This window comes from Rhinolophus sinicus, linkage group LG06 (assembly GCF_036562045.2).
Source record: "Rhinolophus sinicus isolate RSC01 linkage group LG06, ASM3656204v1, whole genome shotgun sequence".
In the NCBI taxonomy this organism is placed as follows: Eukaryota; Metazoa; Chordata; class Mammalia; order Chiroptera; family Rhinolophidae; genus Rhinolophus; species Rhinolophus sinicus.
The window spans coordinates 152,283,737-152,302,600 of record NC_133756.1 but is presented as its reverse complement, the minus strand read 5'-3'; the positions used below and the strand labels follow the sequence as shown (position 1 = coordinate 152,302,600).

Below are 18,864 nucleotides of genomic sequence, written 5' to 3'. Positions count from 1 at the left end.
AGCTCTACAAGATCCAGGCAGATCCAGGACAGGGCAGAGGCATGAAGCTGAACCCCCTAAATCCCAGTTCTTCTGAGACTCCAGGCAGGGAGAGGGGCCATGTATGGCAGAACAGCAATTCAGGAAGAGAAGAATGAGGCTTTGTTCCTGGACTGAGTTGGGGGAGGCTGGGAGCTCTTCCTGACAGGGCACCCTGCTTGGGACTGAGCAGAGAGAAAGATTGGGTTTAGAAGTCGGGCTTTGGGGTCAGACACCACTAGGGCCACCAGAGAAAGGCAACGGGTCAAGAACACAGCACACACCCCTTCTGCAGCGGAACTTCCTTTATTGACAAGGAGAATACAGGGCAAGACGTGAAGCATTCAGTGGAACTGCAAAGTAGCCTGTCAGAGGCAGGCAACTGAGGGCGCAGGCTGCAGCCAGAGCTCACCTCCGAGTCACATGCCTCAGGTCTCCCTGAAGGTGGCTCCCGCAGCGAGTGCCAAGCCACCCTCACACTGCCCACCGTGTGTTCTTCCCTCCAACAACATCCACACTGACTTACCTGCGGGATCTGAGAACTCTGGGAGCTCCAGTACCTGTGCTGGCAATACGGGGGGCTCAGGAAGCTTCCCAGACTTAAGCATGTCTAGTTCTGCCTGGAGTTCCCGGACCTTCTTCTTTAGGCGAATACAGTTTGGGCAAAAGGAGGTGGTGGGAAGCTCGTGAGGGTCGGATGCAAGGGAGGCTTCGGCGGGACTATCGGCCTTGAATGATGAAGGCTCCTCTTCTTCATCCTCCAATGGGCCGGGCTCTGTGGAAGCCCCTTGAGGGGTCTTCCAGTCCCCTTCCCCCTGGGTCCGGCTGACATTCTGCACACCATGCGACATGGTCATTGCACACCGACCGTAGGCATCGTCCTGGTATTTGGGGACTTTCCTGATGACCAGCGAGGTGCTCAGTGCCAGCTGGTGGGCTTCCACATTTGCAGATTCCAATGAGGCCTCCAACACATCCTTGAAAATGAGGTCAATTTTCTTCTTCTTGGTCTGGGGGTGCACATCCCCCTCGTCAAAGCCACGCTTGTAGGGACTTTTGCCCTGTCTCAACACGGGGAGCTGAATGGGACCCCTCAAGTCCTCTGGGTCATCCAGAGACTGCTCAGACTTCTCCCTCTGCAACCGCTTCTCTCCTAGGAAGGAAAACCAGGGTGTGAGGAAGAGGGGAAGAGCCCCGAGTGGAGAAACCAGCAGAGAAACAAAGCAGGCCTCCAGGTAGGAAGTCGCTTGACACATCCCTCTGGGTGGCCTCGTGGGGCAGGTGTGACAAAAAAGGGAGAGGCAGGTCACTTGGTGGATCGTGGGGTCTGGAGGACCCGAAAAAAGCGAGAAGAATCCTTTTTAAAGAGGCTGTTTCCATGGAGTCTTATGTATATAAGCTCTACGTTTATAAGTTGAGAGGATGCTATAGGGGAGGGTAGTTCTTGCAAAGGTACTTGCCATCCTGTCACCCTAGAAGATGACATCCTACCCAATCAAATGAGTGGTCAGTAACATGCCTGAGAGCTAAGTGCGTATGGGTTTCCCACCCCTCTAGGCTTCTTGTCCAGTCCTAGCAATTAGAAGATGGCTGCTTCGACTTGGTAAAAGGTACACACAAAACACCGAGTCCCACTCCTTCCTCCTCCTTCACTCTGGAGACAGCCCACTTAGGGCAAAGTCCACTTATGGCAACTGTCCTTTCTAATTCTCCCAGTAACCAGAAGACTAGGAGTACGTGAGAAAGCATGACCTGAACCTCTGAGGTTCTCACTGACAACTAAGGCAGAAAGACAATGGAAGATAGAGAATCCTACAGTTGCTGTGGGCTCCAAGATGGCAGCCTCCGACAAGATAAAGAACAACGTGACCATATTGACCCAAAGCATTCTCAAAATATAGCTGTTTCCTTACCTAACGATGCAAAGAACATTTCCTTTTTTTCTTTCGATCATGTAAATGACTTCAAAAAACTTTGGTGAGCTCCCCAACAGTAAATTATTTTAGCCCAATTCTTTAAAAGAACCAACAGTTTCATGGATGACTGCAGAAGTGCAAATGCTGCCTGGAAGGACAGATTGCTAAGGGGGAGCCTCAGAAGTTCCTGACAGCAGCCTGTGGTGCTAGAGAATCTCAGACTTCCTAGATCTGGGGTGGACCCTGGGAGCTGTAACTCTAAGGAAAGGCATAACCTGAATATATGTTGCAATTAGGCTTCTGATCACTGCATTTGTGAAAGGCCTCTGAGCGAAGGCTAAGACATTGCCATGTGCAATCCAGATGACCCACGCAGTGGCCAAGGCTTCCCACAGCTGGCATGGGCTGCTGTGCCCTGGTCCATGTATGACTCCAGCTTTCCTGAAGGTAGCAGCACAAAAGCAAGTAACCTATTCAGGACCCCCCTTTTGTGTCTTCACATGAATGCTTAGGGAACGACCTTATCTCTAAGGCTCCCGAAACTGAGGTGGCTCCACGCAATGTGGCTCCACACATTTGAGGGGCGAAATAGGTGATGAAAGGAACTTTTTAAAAATGCAACATATTTATACAGATCAGATGTGACACTTGTCCATTCAGAATCTCTAAAAGTCAACGTCTGCCCTTTCACTTTCTAGCAGACCAATCAGGCAGCAAACAGCTGAGGATAACTGGAGCTCAAGGCCACTCATCACCAGGGATTCCTCCTGCCTCTCTGCTCAGAGTCCAGATAATTCGAATGTCCCAGGATGAGCAAGAGGCCTCTTTGGACTCCAGGCTTCCAGAAAAATCCATGGGTCACAAAAGACCTTTAAGCATTATGAAATTGAGTCTAAAGCCTCCATACAACATGGAGGGAAACACCACAAAGTAAATTAATGACTCAAAGTCGATCAAATAACATAAATTCTTTGACTATACGCGTTAGATGTACCCTATTCTTAAAAGATAACCACAAAGGAATAATTTATACTCGCTTCAGGAAGCAGTTCTGGGCTCCAACTAATGCCCCTACTTAAAAAGAACGAATAACTCATGCTCTGGCCTTTATCAGCGCTCCAGCCTCCAATTATGAAGATGCCTCCTTCCATGCAAGACCTTAAGTGACTGAAGGTGGGGGATCCCCGCCCAGAGCAGGACTGGCACACAGACTAAGATACCACTACCCATTTCCAGAGTTTGCCAAAAGTACAGACTATAGAGACACATGTCCAAAGGCCATTGAGCTCCATAACTGCTCCCAATGGCTTCAGAACTAAGCACAGCCACTGCTCAGACCCTGCCCCATAGTGGTTTTCAGTTTCCTTCCTGTTCCCTACTTCTCAGCCTGGCCAGGAATAGACCCTCCTTCCTCCTGTATCTTCACATGCCTTGGTGTATCTCATTTCAAGTCTGTTGCCACCCTCCTTTGAACCTGAAAGCTCACTCCCTCCTCTGAGCATTCCTTCCTCTTGGGTCTCAGGGCTCTCTGAGGGTGACACATCTTGAGGTGCTTTGGAGAAGGCACTGGGGGGGGGGGGAAGGACATTACAAATCCAGAAGAATTCAAAAAAATTATGGCCAAGGGATGGAACCTGTGTCCTCAGATATGACTTCTCTTGGTTTTCTTTTCTTCTGGTGGTATGATTCTTTTGGCGACTTCTTGGCTGTCTTCATTCATTTCTTCTTTTATCCATTCGACAAAGATTTATTGAGCATCTACTATGTATCAGATGCTTTTACAGAAGGCATCTCCTGAGGTCAAATGGAAACCATCGGAATCTCATCATGGAAACATGCCTTCCCAAGTGAAATCAGCATGGACTCAACCCCCAGATCCGAAGAAGATAAGAGACGAGTATATCTACTGGGTCTCCTCTCACTGCCCATCCAATCACCAGATACCTTTTACCAAGTCAGGCAGCCGCTGTGCACTCAATGTCCACAACCTGCTTTGTTCTGTTTTGTTTTTAAAGATAACTTAATTTCAGTGGATCACTCCCACCCCCTTTTCATCTTCTCCACTCATATTTCAAATGCAACTTTATTTCCAAGAAGAAGGTTGAGCAGGAATATGATACGTTAGGGCTTGGGTATAGCTTTGTTTCCTGGGACCAGATGGACTCTGGGTCTTTGGACGTGTGGGTTTAGTGCAAGGAAGTTCCCATGGAAAGAAGGACCTGAATGTACCAGTTTACCCTGGCCAGGCCGAGGATGGAGTAAAGAGGCAAAGGGCGAGGGGCTGGAGAGTATTTAGAATCACTCTCAAATGACTCATGAAAATGGAGCCTGGATGGACATCTCACCCACCAGGCCACTACCCACACCTAAGGTCACCTTCCAACCTTCTCATTCTAACAGACATTGTTCTTCTGGTTTTTTTTTTTACAACATATCATTATAACTTCTAGGAATGAGACCAGGAGGAAGCAGGGAAGAAACTAATTTTGTCTGGGAGGCCATATAACATTATTAGGTTAGAGTTTAGAGCCTGGACTCGACAGTTATGGGTTAGAAACCCAGCTCTGCCCTTCCTAGCCATGTGACCCTGGGTGAGTCACTGTATTTCTCCAATGCTGTTTCTACGTTTATAAGATGCAGATAATAATCCACATGGGGCCGTTAGTATTAAAGTCTACAATTCAGGGCTTACAATGGTCAACATAGATACTGCTCTAAATGTGTTCTATTACCCAGCTAACTCAGCACCGGGAAGGTACTACTGTTGTCATGGTTACGTGGGACACTGTAGAACGCCTGCTTAGCACACATTAAGTCCTTAGTAAATGTTACCTATTATTGCAGCAGTAGCAGTTTATAACATCTCTCCATCAATTTGGTGGTGGTGGGGGGGAGAGAATAGGATCAATTTTGATTGAACTCATGTACTTGGCTCTGGGGACTTGTCTCTTCCCCTGATACTCTGAAATGTCTGTAATAGAGTTTCTGAGACTGTTTCTTAGGGAGGAGAACACACTGTGTTGCTGGAGACCTTGCCCAGCCCAGAGCTGCTGCTCAGACCTGGACCTTCTGTTCATCTGAGTCTCTCTGGGTCTCCCCATTGCTGACATAGTTATTTCCCATTGGTTTTCTTAGGATGCTCCGAGAGAAGCATTCCCGGCCTCTGTAGGGGCTGGGCGGCGGCGGGCGTGGCCCTCACCTCCAGGGTGCGCACTCACCTCTGGCCAGATTTCGGTGGATGGTTTCCTGGGACATGCTGTGCAGGCGCTTCATATAGTCCTCGCTGTACCAGACCCGCAGCCGCTCCCCGGGCCGGATGTCCCGGCACGCCCGGAAGTAGATGTGCTCGCTGTGCTGGAATGCCAACAGGTTCTGCTCCCTCTCCTCCCGGGAGATGACCACGTACCTGGGGGCGAGGGGGACAGGTGAGAATGCATGGGCCACACCTTGGTGAGTGCCTGCTGGTGCTGGGCACGGTGTTGGTCCAGTGATGGTGGTTAGAGCACGTGGACATGTGCAAAAGTGTCCAGGGTAGCTGCCCTGCCGAGGAAAGGAATGCCAGCTAGAGCCAGTTCCCTTGTCTCAATACCACTGTTTTGTGTGACCTTGAGCAAATCTCTGAATCTTTAAGACTCTCAGTTTTCTGGGACTGGAAATGACTACCTCCTTGCCTAACTCCCAGGTTCTACTAAATACAAGATTCAACGCCAGATGTAAAGGACATTGGAAAACTGAGAGATCATCCTGTCTACTGCCCACCAACTTTTAACCACAGGGATCCCCTGACACCCGCAGGCCTCTGATGGTGGTGAGGATGGGGTCCTTGAACCGCTTTCAGTAGCAGAAATAATCCATGCGACCATGGTGACCAAGAGGTCAATTAATAAATACTAAAGATCAAAATCTTTTCAAATAGCAGGTAAATAGAAGAGAAGGTAAATAAGAGGCAAGGAAAAGTTAGCAACCACTGGTTAATCTAAGTTATTTTAAGGTAAGGAAACTGAGGCTTTGAGAAGCTAAGTGACTTGCCCAAGGTCACATAGCTAATAAATGGGAGATAGAGCTTTGAGGTCTGTGCTTTTCCCACTAGAACTCATGGCTCCTGTGTGGGCATGTTCAGCAATGTCCAGATAACCTTTAAAGTTCTGTCAAACCCTCAGAATCGATGGCCCTCATCCATTCTCCCTGAAATGACAATTCTAACGGTCCAAAAGCTGAGATGACATAACATCTGCATCGAAGTGGATGAGGACATATCAAAAGGGCAAGAGGAAAATATGTGGAGTTTTAGGGTTTGGTGCCACACCAGCGTCTAGGAAATTTGCAGTCAAAAATAAACTTCTTTTCCTTATGCTATGATTTGTCTCAAAAGCCAGTAAGGAAATCAAAGTCTGTCTGACTGGTGAAGTCCAAAGTATTATATTAGGAGCAGTCCGGGGAAAACAATAATTCACAGAAAACATCCAAACAGGTTATGAACACATGAAAAGTATTCAGCATCATTAATAAGAAATGCAAAGTAGCACATTATCTCATTGGCACAACATTTTTTTTAAATGCTATCTGTATTGGGAAAGGTGGCGAGAAAAGAGCCTTCATATTCATGGTGGTAACGGTGGTGAATAAACTGGCCCAACCCCTTGGGAAATAATTGGCAACAGGAACTCGAACAAGTATTTGTACATCTGTGTTCATCAGCATTATTCACAATAGTCAAAAGGTGGAAGCAACCCAACTGTCCAGTACTGGATGAATTTGATAAACAAAATACGGTCTATACATTCCCTGGAATATTATTCAGCCATAAGAAGAAGGACATTCTGACATATGCTGCATGAATGGACCTTGAAGACACGTACTAAATGAAATAAGCCAGTCATGAGATGACAAATACTGTATGATTCCACAAAGAGGAGGTACTTGTATGAGTTATCAAATTCATAGACACAGAAAGGAGAATGGTTGGGTGACAGGGGCTGGGGGGCGGGAGCAGGTAATGGGGAGTTAGTGTTTCATGGCTATTGTTTCAGCTGAGGAAGATGAAAAAAGTTCTGGAGGTGGATGGTGGTGACTATACTTAATGCCACTGAACTGTATACTTAAAAATGGTTAAAAGGGTAAATTTTGTTATGTGTCTTTGCCACAATTTTGAAAAATTTATTAGAAAAGAACCCTAAAACGTGGACCAAGAACACAAGCCCTGCATACCACCATGCTGCCTATATACTGTTCAGAATAGTGCAAAAGCCAAAACATTGAAACGTCTAATACAGAGAAATGATTTAATAAACCGTGGTATATTTGTACGGTGGAATGTTACTCATCTATAGAAAAACGGTTTCAAAGGATTGGTCATGACATGGAAAAATGGTTCTGATATAATGCACAGTGAGGACAATAGGTCTAAAAGCTATTTATATTATGGTTCCAATCATGCTTTAAAAACGAGCCTCAGCAAACTACTTGAAGGAAATATACCAGTGTTTCAATGGTGATTATCCATTACAGGTGGATTGACTTCTTTGTAATTTTCTGTACTTTTCCATGTTTTCCTTAATAAGCAATTATTACTGTTACTCCCACTCCCACCCCTGAAAAAAGAAAAGACGTCTAACGCCGGTTCTAGTACGGGGTGGCAGTGGTGGCAGTGACAGCAGCCAGCAGCATTTCGAATCTACATTCCCAGTGCCCCAGGCATAGCACCCCTCACATACCTCCTGCCCCTTCTCTGGACAGTTCCTTGTGCACTCTGCCCTGCTCAGTCCTGGAGGAGGCTGTGACCTTACGAGGGGGACCACTCGAGCCTACGGACCTACTATGACAACAGGATGTAGCAGACCCTGGGGAGTGGGGTGTAAGAGCAAGGAGGACGGAAGAACAAACACTAGCTTTGGCTGCTTCACCCCTTTGAGAGAAGTGAGTCATGAGCTCCACTCGGAGGGTGTTGGATGTGCAAGATTTATGGCATTTAGAGCCCCAGAACTTGCTTTTGTCCAGGATCTTAGCCCTAATGCATCTTGTGTTCTCGTCAGCATCCAACATGAGGGTTGGTCTCCCTGAACTGTGGAGACAATACTGTGACCTCGGACACCCAGCCATGATGTTATTAACAAAGAACTCAGGGAAAAGGAAAAGAAGACCCTTGGCCCAGAGAAGTCTCCAAATGAATACTACCCAATCTCAACTCTCCAATTGCAAGAGTCTTGCCTTGTTTCCATATCTGAGATATCTTCTGAATGTGCAAAATATTTTCCAGTGCTCAATTTAATGTGAGTCTTGCATTTGACATCCAAAATTCATCAACCTTGCAGGTAGCATTGAACAGAACTGAGGTCGACCCAAACTTTCCTACACCCAGATACAGAAGGCAAACCATTCATTTATCTTTTTCCTCACAAGATTCACTTGCATCACAGGATATAAGGAAAGAATACAGGCTTCTCTTTGTTCAGTTTCTAAACAGCCATCAAGCTCTAAAGACTGGAATTTTTTTCCCTGGCACTCAACTTTAAGAGAAAAAGAGATGAGGAACGTGTAACTATCAGGGATTTATGCTAAAGAGCAACTTCTAAAGTACGTCGAAGGTTTAGAAAGATTCGATTTCCCTTTCCACCTGCTGGTGTTTTCCTACCCCCAAATAATCAATATTTAGGAAGAGAACCCCAAACCTTTGTACCCATCACAAAGTAGCTTCAAAGACAGATCAGAATTTGTTCAACATCTGGTTGTTTTGAAACTTGGTATTTGCAATATGATCCATACGGCAACTCTCAGTGAATCATAACAACCCAGTCCCCTGAGAAGATGTTGACGCTAAATAATTTCTGAGGCAAAGCTAAGTGGAGCCAGGTAAATCCCAACACCAATTACTGTACCTCTAATCAGGTCTTGCCCTTTTAAGTATTCCACAGTAACACCCCATGGCTTGATCCACTCCCAGAACCCTTCCATGCCTACACGACAATCCCTTTATGAAGGACCATGCCGGTCCCATTCCATGGCCACAGGTGAGCAAGAGCCCTCCCTGGCACATAAAGCTTCCAGGGAGTGACAATCTTTCTATTTGTTGAGTCTCCAGTCACTATCTCGTCGGAGAGAAGTCAGAAGGGAAGTAGAAAATGCCTAGCACAGGCTGCTCTGCAAATGTCAGTGCTCCTTTGATAGCATTTCCAAATCACAGCCACAGAGTTGGGGACCTTTGAAGCAATCCAAGGGGTGGGTGGTGTGGGAGGGTGTGTTATGGACTGAATCTTTCATGATGAGAATGCATTGTTTTTTATTCTGACCTCTTCACTAACTTTGGGTGCTGGATAGATAAGACACTAAGAGCACACATCTCAGACCTTAACCACTGTGTCTTATCAAATGCACCATATTTTACGGCTGGGTCAGGAAATGACTACCAATTCCAACCCAAGTGAGAAAATAACCCACGGGGTGTCCATTTTATTGCAGGGGAAAGACAAAGCCCAGGCGCAGACACTCCTGCTCAGGGGGTATATGCCTCCGATGGAAAGGAAGCTGCACTGGTCACAGAGGCAGAAATGGGAAAAGACTGACCGAGGAGAGGTTGGACTCTGTGTTCCCACATGCATTTGGGTCTCGGGCTGCGAGGGTCTTTGGGTCATGCATTCATCTGGTTTCGGATAAAACATCACCCAGCTGGTCCTTGGCATGGCTGGAGGCCTCAGACTCTTAGAAGGGACTTCCCTATCTCAGGTTGAAATTGGCTGCCCATTCATTTCCATCCACTGGCCCCATTTCACCTTCCTGTTTTGATGTGCTAGCCCCACAATCTCCACTCAAGCCAAGAAAAAGAAACTGAAATCTTTTCCATCTGAAGTTGACCAGTGTTTTCATCTCTCTGTCCCCTCTGCTTTCAAATTGACCCCTTCACTCCTCAGACCCAGAGAGGCCAGCCATCACTGCTTAGTACCTTGACTTTGATGGCAAAGACGCCAGGCTCAGTTTCACAGCATCTCTGCATCTCCTGGAAATCGATTATCTTGATTTCCACGGCCATGATATTTTGACCAAGAACGGCAAAGGATGACCCAGATTCCAAGAGATCAAAGGCAGGCTGGAACCTTCCAGAATGGGGATGAATCCCTGATCAGGACTTGGGGGTTTCCTGCTTGGGAGAACCTCTCTGTGCGACTGGCAGTAAGCCAGGGCAATGTGCCTGTTAGGAGGCCCCCTCCCTGCTGAGGAGACCCCCCAAGAGAAGCCAGAGGAAGCTGCTTCAGTTACTTTGAGAAGCCTCAACTCTAGGTGGGCAGGGCCTTGCCTATGACAGAGATACCTGGATCAGTGGGGAGGTATCCAAAGAAAGCTCATGCCTCAGTACTCCCTGAGGTACATGGCAAATGGATAGCCCCTCACCCTTCTGGAGTCTCCTGCCGGAAACGGTGATTTTTTTTTCCAGGACCCCTAATTTACTTTTGGGGAATAAAAGGTAAAATTCATTTAGCAACATCTCACTTTTGATGTGCAGAGAAATTAAATGTAGCAGAATGGTTTCATATGTGGATGCTGTGTCTCCCTCAGTCCATCAATTCCTTTCCTTTCCTCTAAGGGCCTTGCGTGGTGCTGAATAGAGGGCATCTGAGAGCTTATGGGAAATGCCAGGGGCACTTGAGCCCCTCTCGCCAGCACGCTTTCCCTTAGTCATCTAACCCCTGCTTTGGGGGCCTTGAGATGTTCACAGGAAGCAAAGAAAGAGAATACAGACCAAAGAAAGATCCTGGAGACTGGGTGTGTTCCAAGTGTGAGATCAATTTCTTTTTATTGCCATCTTAACAAAAATACTTGGGAAGGCAATCTTTGATTCCAGCATCGAAGAGCCGGGCAATGCCAGGCAATAATCAAGCCATTGGGCCGTTGGACAGGGGAGTGAGTGGTCAGTTTGGGGGAGCGGGAACCCCCAAAGAACCACAGAATGAGGAGATGAAGCCAAGGCCACGGGGACAATGCAGTTGCCCTCCAGTCTCCCTACAAGGGACAAAGCTCGGTCTGGGTTTAGAAGCAGCACTCTAGGAACGGCCAGGCAGGCACTGGGCATAGCAGTCCTCTGAGCCCCACTATGGCTCTGGAGGCAGGTGTGGGAGGGTGGGGGGCTGGGGTATGAGAGTTTCTGCCAGGGTCAGCCTTAGGCCAGGGAGCAAAGAAGACACAGAGCTGAGCTGCACCCATGTCAAAGCTAAGCTTGCATCTGCCACCCCCACCTCCCTCCTTAACTCTAAGAACCTGGCTCTCTCCCCACACTCCAAAACGAAACATGAAGCTACAGATCTGTGTAGAAAATGCGTATGCAGCCCAAGCAAGCAGAGGCGAGGCATGCTGGAACCTGGAATGGACAGGAGCCCTGCTGGGCTCTGGGTTCTTTTAGAAGCCAGAGGAGGGGTCTCCTTCTGGATCCTGAGACTGGGGCCCTGCCTCTCCCCAGCCACTGGCTGTCAGCCTTCATGCCAGGGCAGGGTGAGCGGACTCACCTTCTAACTGCTGCTGCTGCCCCCCCACTGGCACTCAGGAGAGCTGAGGCAGGGCAGGCAAGGAGCAATACCCTTCCCAACTCCAGATCTGGCCTCCCACAGGGGAGCCGAAAAATCCACAGACCTGGCTTCCAGTCCTGCTCCCCCCCTCCCCGCCCCCAACTGCTGTGTCATTTGTCATCTATGAAATGCAGATGATAATGGCAATCATGAGGATAATAATACCCGACTTGGCTGCCTCTCGGCTGTCCTGAGAACCCACTGAGATCGCACACCTGCAGTGCAGGGAAAGCATCCAGTGCTCTCGCTAAGAACGCCAGGTCGTCTTCTCCTTCCTCCGACGTCATCCCATTCTTCTTCCCACTCCACAAAAGGCAAGCACAGCAGCTGAGCACACGCACACAGGAGGGCAAGCAGAAGGCCAAGGCAGGGGCACCACCTGCCAGGGCCATGGCCCTGGGGGAAGGGAGGACAGACCCCTCCTGGAAGGGCTGAGCTCCACCTGCCCATCCTCAGGCCTTGCCCCCTTCAAAAGCAGTAGAATTAGGGCCTGGGAGGCTGACACAGCAGCCCTGAGGATGGAAAGCAGGATTCCATTCGGATGCTCCTCATGCTTGTTCCCCTCTTCCCTGCAAGACCTGCTGCCAGAGGGTGCAGACCAAAAGGAGGCTGACCCTCCAGGCCAAGCACGCATCAAGCAGGGAGCTTTTCCTGAATCTTGAGCATCTGCCAAAGATGAGAGAGTGGGGCTGAATACATGCTCTGCTAGAGCACAGGGCAGCTGGCCTGCACTCGGTGAGGAGACGACAGTCCCCCCAATATCCCATAAGGGTTATCAGTCCTGGACATGAGACTGGCCCGTCTCGAGGCCCGACACCCTCCGCCAGCTCTCTTCCTCCCTGTGCACACCGGCCGGGTTAGAAATTGTGCTTTCTCTTCCGAGACCTGGTAGTCCGTGTGGGGACTGGTGCTGGGACTGGTGTTGGGGGAGCCTCGGCCTGGGGGGTAGAGCCCACGGGGGCGGCCCCGTCCGGCCCCCGCTGCGATGCCTGAAGCCCATCCCGGATCTCTGTCAGCGTCTGGCACATCTGACCGATGCGGCTGGTCAGCTCGGCCATGGCCTGGCTGATGACGTGCATGCTGCTTGCCATGTCCCGGTGCACGGTCACCAGCTGCTGGCAGAACTGCTGGAACATCTCAGTCTGCTGGGTGTGGGCGTGGAGAAGCTGCCAGTCAAGGCCCATGCTGGGTGGGTTGGGGTGCGGCCGAGGGGTCCTGCAGGTGGCCTGGGCCTGAGGCGAGGGCCGGGGCAGGGTCTCTGGCTTGGGGCCCACCGTCTCGGACTGGTCTGAGGAGGAGGAGGAGCGGAGCAGGGTGGGCCTGGCCAGGCGGGCCTCTTCTTCCAGTGACCGCTGCATGGGCACCCGCAGAGGCTGCCGCGAGGGCCCAGGGGCCTCCTCATCTTCATCATCTTGGGGGACAGAAACAATGAAGGGCAAATGATTACAACAGGGAGAAAGGGGGCAGCCCTGGGCTTGGATTCACCCTCCCCCCAAAAAAATTACCCTAGCATCCCCCTCCCCTGTCACACCTCAGCCTAGTTTGGCACACGTCCACTGTCCACGCACCCATGAAGAAACACCTGCTCCCCAAACCCCTGAGATGTGCAGGCCAGGCACCCCTGGGAAGAGATGTGAGCACAAGCAGTGCCAGGTTGCTTTCCTTTCACAGGAACAGTGACAGTCTAGTGTGAGAGAGCTCAGGTCAGGGGACTTGGGGACCTCAGTGTCAGTGATGACATGTCAACCCAATCGTTCTCTTCATCTCTCTGTGACTCAGTTTCTGCAAAGCAAAGATATTCACTGCTCTGTCTATTTCCCCAACCACCTGCCCACCTAACAGGGTTGTTAAGAAGACTACACAGAGAACAGATGCAAAGGCAGGTGGCAGAGATGACAGAGGGACACCTGCCAAAAGGTACTGGGATGCCGCTCTAAGTTCCAGCCTCCATGAGGCAATTTCTGAGTTGCGTGGCGCCACCTTGTGGCCTTGCTGGAATCTGCAACGTTAAGTCACTGTTGGGGGCGGGGTGGGGGGGGTGGGGAGGGCAGGATATTGACAGGCTGGAGAAGGGAAGCAAGGGATGGTGCCAGAACAGACAAGCCCAGATGGTGCTGAGCAGGATATCTACCTCTGCAACCAGCCCTGACACCCTTCCTGGCCCCACAAAGTGAGGGCAGACATATCGCTCCAACCCAAGAGCACTTGATGGCATGCAGGGACCATCAGACAGACTGCTGCTTGCAGTTAGTCACATGGAGAGGCCCAGCCCCTGCTCACGGGCTCGGATCGCTTATGGTCACGGTTATGCGCTGATTCTCAAGGCCGGAGTAAAATATATATAGGCTGACCCTACTGACAGGCATATCGTCCCTGCCTGTACCTGAGAGGCTGAATTCAGAACGGGTTAGCCCCAGGGGAGGTGATGGGAAGACAGACAGATTTCTTCTGGCCCTTAGCCCAATGCCTCCCAAGGGCCTCCAGGTCTCACTTGGGTCGGCACAGTAAGAGCCTAGTGCCTTGTGACCCCTCCTAGTGGGATAGCAGCCATTCCTTGAGAACTGGGGAGTCCCATTCTGGAGTGGCAGGGTTGGAAGGAGCAGGCAGGGTTGGGGTGATGCTGCTCCCTCCCTTCCAGGGCCTCATTCTACGGAGCAGCCGGCCAAGTGCTGTAACAGCTGGTCGACTGGCGGGGAAGGAAAGGGAGGGCTGGCTCAGCCTTCAGAGGAGGACATTGGGCCCCCTGCCCAGCCCAGGTGACATTTGGTAACCTCATTACCTTCAGTCTCGGAGAGATAGAGGGTGAGCAGGGCAGGATTTAGGAATGGACTTTACTGGGTGCTGGGCCCCCTTCTTTTTCTAATAATTGGGTGGAATCGTCCCGAAATTTAGTAAAACACTGACACACTGGGAGCTGGCAGATCTGGGTTCGAGTCCTGGTTCTGGGACCACCTCTGTTTCTGGAGCTTAGATGCTTCCTCATCTGGGTAACAAGGAAGTCAGAGTAGACGGTCTCCATATTCCTTCCCAGTCCTGAAAACCTGAGTCTGAATGGCCACCTGTCAGGAGCCCCAGCCAAACAGGAAATTAGCAGATCCCAATGGCAAGGGGCCTGGGAAGGGAAGGCTGGGTCTGTGCGAACCACCTTCTCACGGGCTGGCCAGTGGCCGGCTTCCCTCGAGCTGTCCTGCCCTGCTCAGTCTCTCAGAGGCCAGATGGCCTCCAGTTGGAACTGTGGGCCGAGAGCGGGTGTGTGCAGAAGCAGAGCCCAAAGGGGTGCAGCCCCAGCACAGAAAGGCCTCAATTGCTCCCCCTTCTGGTAAGCCCAACCAGAACTACAGTCCCAGCAAGAACTACTGCCGGCTGAGCCAGGAGATCCCGCACCCCAGCCCCTGGGAGCAAAATCTGTCCTGAGACACAGGAAGCATAGGGGAAAGAGGAAAGCAAGTGCTGAGAGAGAAGAGGGGGACATGGGGGCAGTACGGATGGGGAGGGGGCCCAGGGACCACTAGAGAGAGCCGCGGGGCAGACAGCAAGAAGCCGACTGCAGAGAGAAGTGGGAGAAGGCAGTGAGCGTGGCACAGAAGTGCAGGAAACAACACAGAAAGAAAGATGTTAGGAAGAGACAGAGACAGAGAAACTGATCTTTCTGTGGCCTGGGCCCTGAAGACTTGGCTGGCTTCCTCTCACGCCCCCTCCCCCTCCCCCTCGCCTGCTCCATTGGGCTTCCCTGGCTCCTCTCTGTTCCTGGAACGTGCCAAGCGCCTTCCTGATGCGGGGCCTTGTACATGCTGTTCTCAGCCTGCAAGGCAAGGCGCTCTCCTCCCCTCCCCTCCCCTCCCCTGTCTGTGCCCCACGCAGCCACCGGCCTGGTTAACTCTTACTCACCCTTTGCATCTCAGTTCAACTGTCACTCCCGGGAGCCTTCCCCAGCCCCCGGAGGAGAGCCTGTTCCACCACTGCTCGCTTTCAGAAAGGGCTCCTACATCATTTGCAGCGCCACAGGCAACATGCAAATGCAGGACGCCTTGTTCATAAACTATTAAGAGTTTCAAGAAGGGACCCACAGAGCATCTAACCCCGCACAAAGCCCTTGTGAGCTCAGGGTCCCGAGCGATGGCACAGGTCACACACCCATGAGGTCCGCCCTCAGAACTCCCTGTACTGGTCCTTCATCCTTCATTACAGATTCCCTTATACAATTATTTACTTAAAGTTTGTCTATTCCCACGAGTCTAGGAACTTCCCAAGAGCAGGGCTGGTGTAGGTTTTATACACAACTCTGTCTTCCCAGCTCCCAGCACAACTCCTGGCGCAGTGTTCAGGAAATATTCTAGAATGAATGAACGGAAAGGGGTGGAGAAGACAGAATGGGACAAGGAGGGAAGACTTGGAAAGATGGGCGAGACAGAGAGGGACAGAAGAGAGAAGGAGAAGGCAAGTGAACGGGAAGTCGCCGAGGAGGAGCCTGGGAAGGGGGCACAAGTGGTACTCACAGCTGGTCGAAGGGCTGTCGGTGCCATCCAGTTCCGCCCGGGGGAAGCGGTGCCCGGAGCGGGCTGTGAGCAGCGCGGACTCGATGGCCCTCTCGTGGGCAGTGAGCACGATGGCGGGGGCCCGGCCCCCGGCCCCAGGGCCCGACAGGGACTGCTGCATGAAGGCCAGCTTGTCCTTGGTCCTCCGTTTCATGTCGTCCCATCTGTGCTTAATATCCTTGACGGAGCGGGGGACCTGGCTGACGGAGGTGATTTTCCGAGCTATGCCTTCCCAAATCTTGTCCCTGTCGGCATGGGACAGCCGCATGGTGTCCCTCCCAAAGAGAACCGCTTCGTGGCGGGTCACCTCGGTGACCAGAATGTCCAGCTCCTCCTTGGAGAACTTGGGCTTCCGCTTACGCTCGGCCAGGGGCGCCACATTCCTTGGGTTGAATATCCCACAAAGCACAATTGGGTAAATGACCGTCAATGCGGGCGGTCCTCCTTCCTAACGCAGGCCCCCAGCTGGGGGGCAGGAGGCACCTGGGCGCCCTTGCCCACTCACCACCACCACACCCGCCTCCTCCTGAGAGGTCCTTGCCACTACTCCTCGGAAGGAAAGAAGCGAGACGGCGCGTGGCTGGGAGCACCGGACTGCGTCCACTGCCTCTGCTTTCAGGCCCTGCCTTACCTCTGACCAGCCGTGCCAGCCAGAGCAGTTCACTCAGCCTCTCCCAGCCCACTCTCCCCATCTGGAACAACCACACCAACCTGGGGGATTGTTACTCAGGAGGGAAAAGCACAAGGAGTAACAGAGCTTTAAAGCCCTAAAAAGGAACAAAGGATACTTCTTGGGGTTAGGATTAGGCCATCGCTGCTATAAATGGCTTGGGGTAAGAATACTTAAACAGGGAGACTATTCACGGTGGCCTTCCGAGGTGTGTGGCCTCGCGGGGGATGCCCAGAATTAGGGGAGGGTCACAGAGAGCTTATTCTGTCCTGTGGCTCCCTTCTCTATCCCCACCCTCAAGTCCCCACCACGGCCCCACCTCTGGGTGTGGGCAGACTTCCCTCCAACTGGAGCACTGGCTGGCAGCAGCTCTTTTGGGGGGAGGCTGCTGTGGTTTTTTTGAAGCTCCTGGGTAGAATGGGAGGAACCCACAAGCGCCCATCAGCAGACAATTCTACTTCGATGGAGACCAGGAGTGACCTCGGCTTCCAACTGCAGAACAGCCAGGGCCTCTGGGCAAGGGGACAGTGCGGCCCTTCCCCTCTTCTGGCCTGGCACCTGCTCTGGTTCTGGAACTCAGTATCTTCACAGTGTGGTTCTGTCTACCCTTTAACTAGTGCCAAGAGGTCCACCCAAAAGAGGAAGCCAGGTTATGGAGGCAGACCTGGGATTTGATTCACGCCTATGGCTGTTGCTGAAACCATGGCGAGAGGCCAGGGGCACAAAGACCCTTCAGCTCTCACCTCCCCCCGGCCCACTCACAACACCACAGCCCAGGAGGCGGGAGAGGAAGGCAGAGACCTGGGCCTTGAACTCAGACAGACCCAGGACTAGAGTCTGAGTCTCCTCTGCAAACCCGTTTCTGTAAAACAAGGGTGGTGATTCTAGTGCCACCTCCCAGGGCTGCCAGGAGGCCTGCATGCAGAGGTGTCTCAATCTCACAACTATTAGCATTTGGGGTTGAAAAATTCCTTGTTAGTGGGGGAGGGGCGCCCTGGGCAGTATCGCAGGTTTATCAGCATCTTTGGCTTCTGCCCAAGAGAACCCAGTAGCATCCACCCACAGAGTTGTGACAACCAAACATGTCTGAAGGCACAGCCTAATACCCCCGGGGGCAAAACAGAGCCCCTGGTCATACACCACTGATTTCATGAATGCAGAGCACCTAACAGGGCTGCCGTAAAGTCCACACTCATTATGTGGGTGCCCATTCTCTTCCTGGCCCACCACTGATGTTTTTGAAGAAACTGACTATTTGATCATCTGTAAGACCCTCGGCTGTGACAGTGCAAGAGAAGATGTCTGCAAATGAGAAAGCTGTGCAAACGGCAGCTGTACATTAAGGGGGGAGGAGGATTCGGAATGAACTGGTTTTCCCCTCCAACTACCACCAGAGGGTCGTCTCCAAGGCAATGAATCACACACCCGGCCCCAACCCACTCCTTGAGGCTTTAAAGAGATGAGGGCCCAGCAGCTGTGACTACCTTGGGGTCATCTTGATCAGAATGGGTCTCGGAGCAGAAACAGAACCGATCCCATGACGGCAAGGTAGCGGTAGCAGAACCCACCCCACACAAGGCTCAGGAAGCCGTGCTTCACCTGATTCCTTGCACACAAGCAGAAAGGACACTGGCCCAGAAGTCCCAAGATGGCTCTGCCCCTGCCTGCATGGCCGTGTCCTGCTCCGGGCCTTAGAGTCCCACTGCAGCACGAAGAGCACTAAGAGCAGTGGTTCTCAACACTAGCGGCGCATCCGTCACTATGCAGAGCTTTAAAAACTGCCAGGGCCCTGGGCTCAGTCCCAGCCCAAGTAAGTCAGAATCTCTGGGCTGCCAGATGACCGCTCAGTTAGTTCAAGTGATGACTCCCCTTCTTTGGATTGTAGTAAAGCCTTGTTCCCAAGCTGAAAGATCAGAGATGGGTGGAAAAGTAGAACAGAATCAGCTCTACCAGCCAAAGCTCCTGGAGTCCTGAAAGGGACAGTGCAGAAAGGCCTGCCACCGGACTTCCCTTTGATGCCTAGAACCAGACTGCAGCCACAGGGGACAGAAGCACAAGCCTGGGTCTGGGCTGCGCCGTCCACCTGATGGCCTCCCGGACGCCTGGTCCCCACTTCTGTGCTTTTGTGCACAGTGCCCTCCATCAAGATCCTGGCCCCTCTGAAGGCTCAGCTC

The 18,864-nt window shown here is 51.5% G+C and overlaps 1 protein-coding gene across 9 annotated transcripts in view; it reads right to left on the bottom strand.

The window, feature by feature from the left end:
- PRDM11 (PR/SET domain 11) overlaps positions 1-18,864 on the bottom strand; it is an 87,601-nt gene that overhangs the window by 9,750 nt on the left and 58,987 nt on the right. For 6 of the 9 annotated variants that reach the window (XM_074336256.1, XM_074336257.1, XM_019746432.2 and 3 more), the window contains exons 6-7: positions 5,153-5,340; positions 545-1,171 (exon numbers count right to left, since the gene is read on the bottom strand). In XM_074336256.1, the coding sequence (XP_074192357.1) occupies positions 545-1,171; positions 5,153-5,340 (815 nt within the window). Of the gene's footprint in view, positions 1-544; positions 1,172-5,152; positions 5,341-10,689; positions 12,897-15,981; positions 16,404-18,864 lie in introns of those variants that run through there. The other 3 variants (XM_074336258.1, XM_019746434.2, XM_019746433.2) reach the window with 3 other exon arrangements.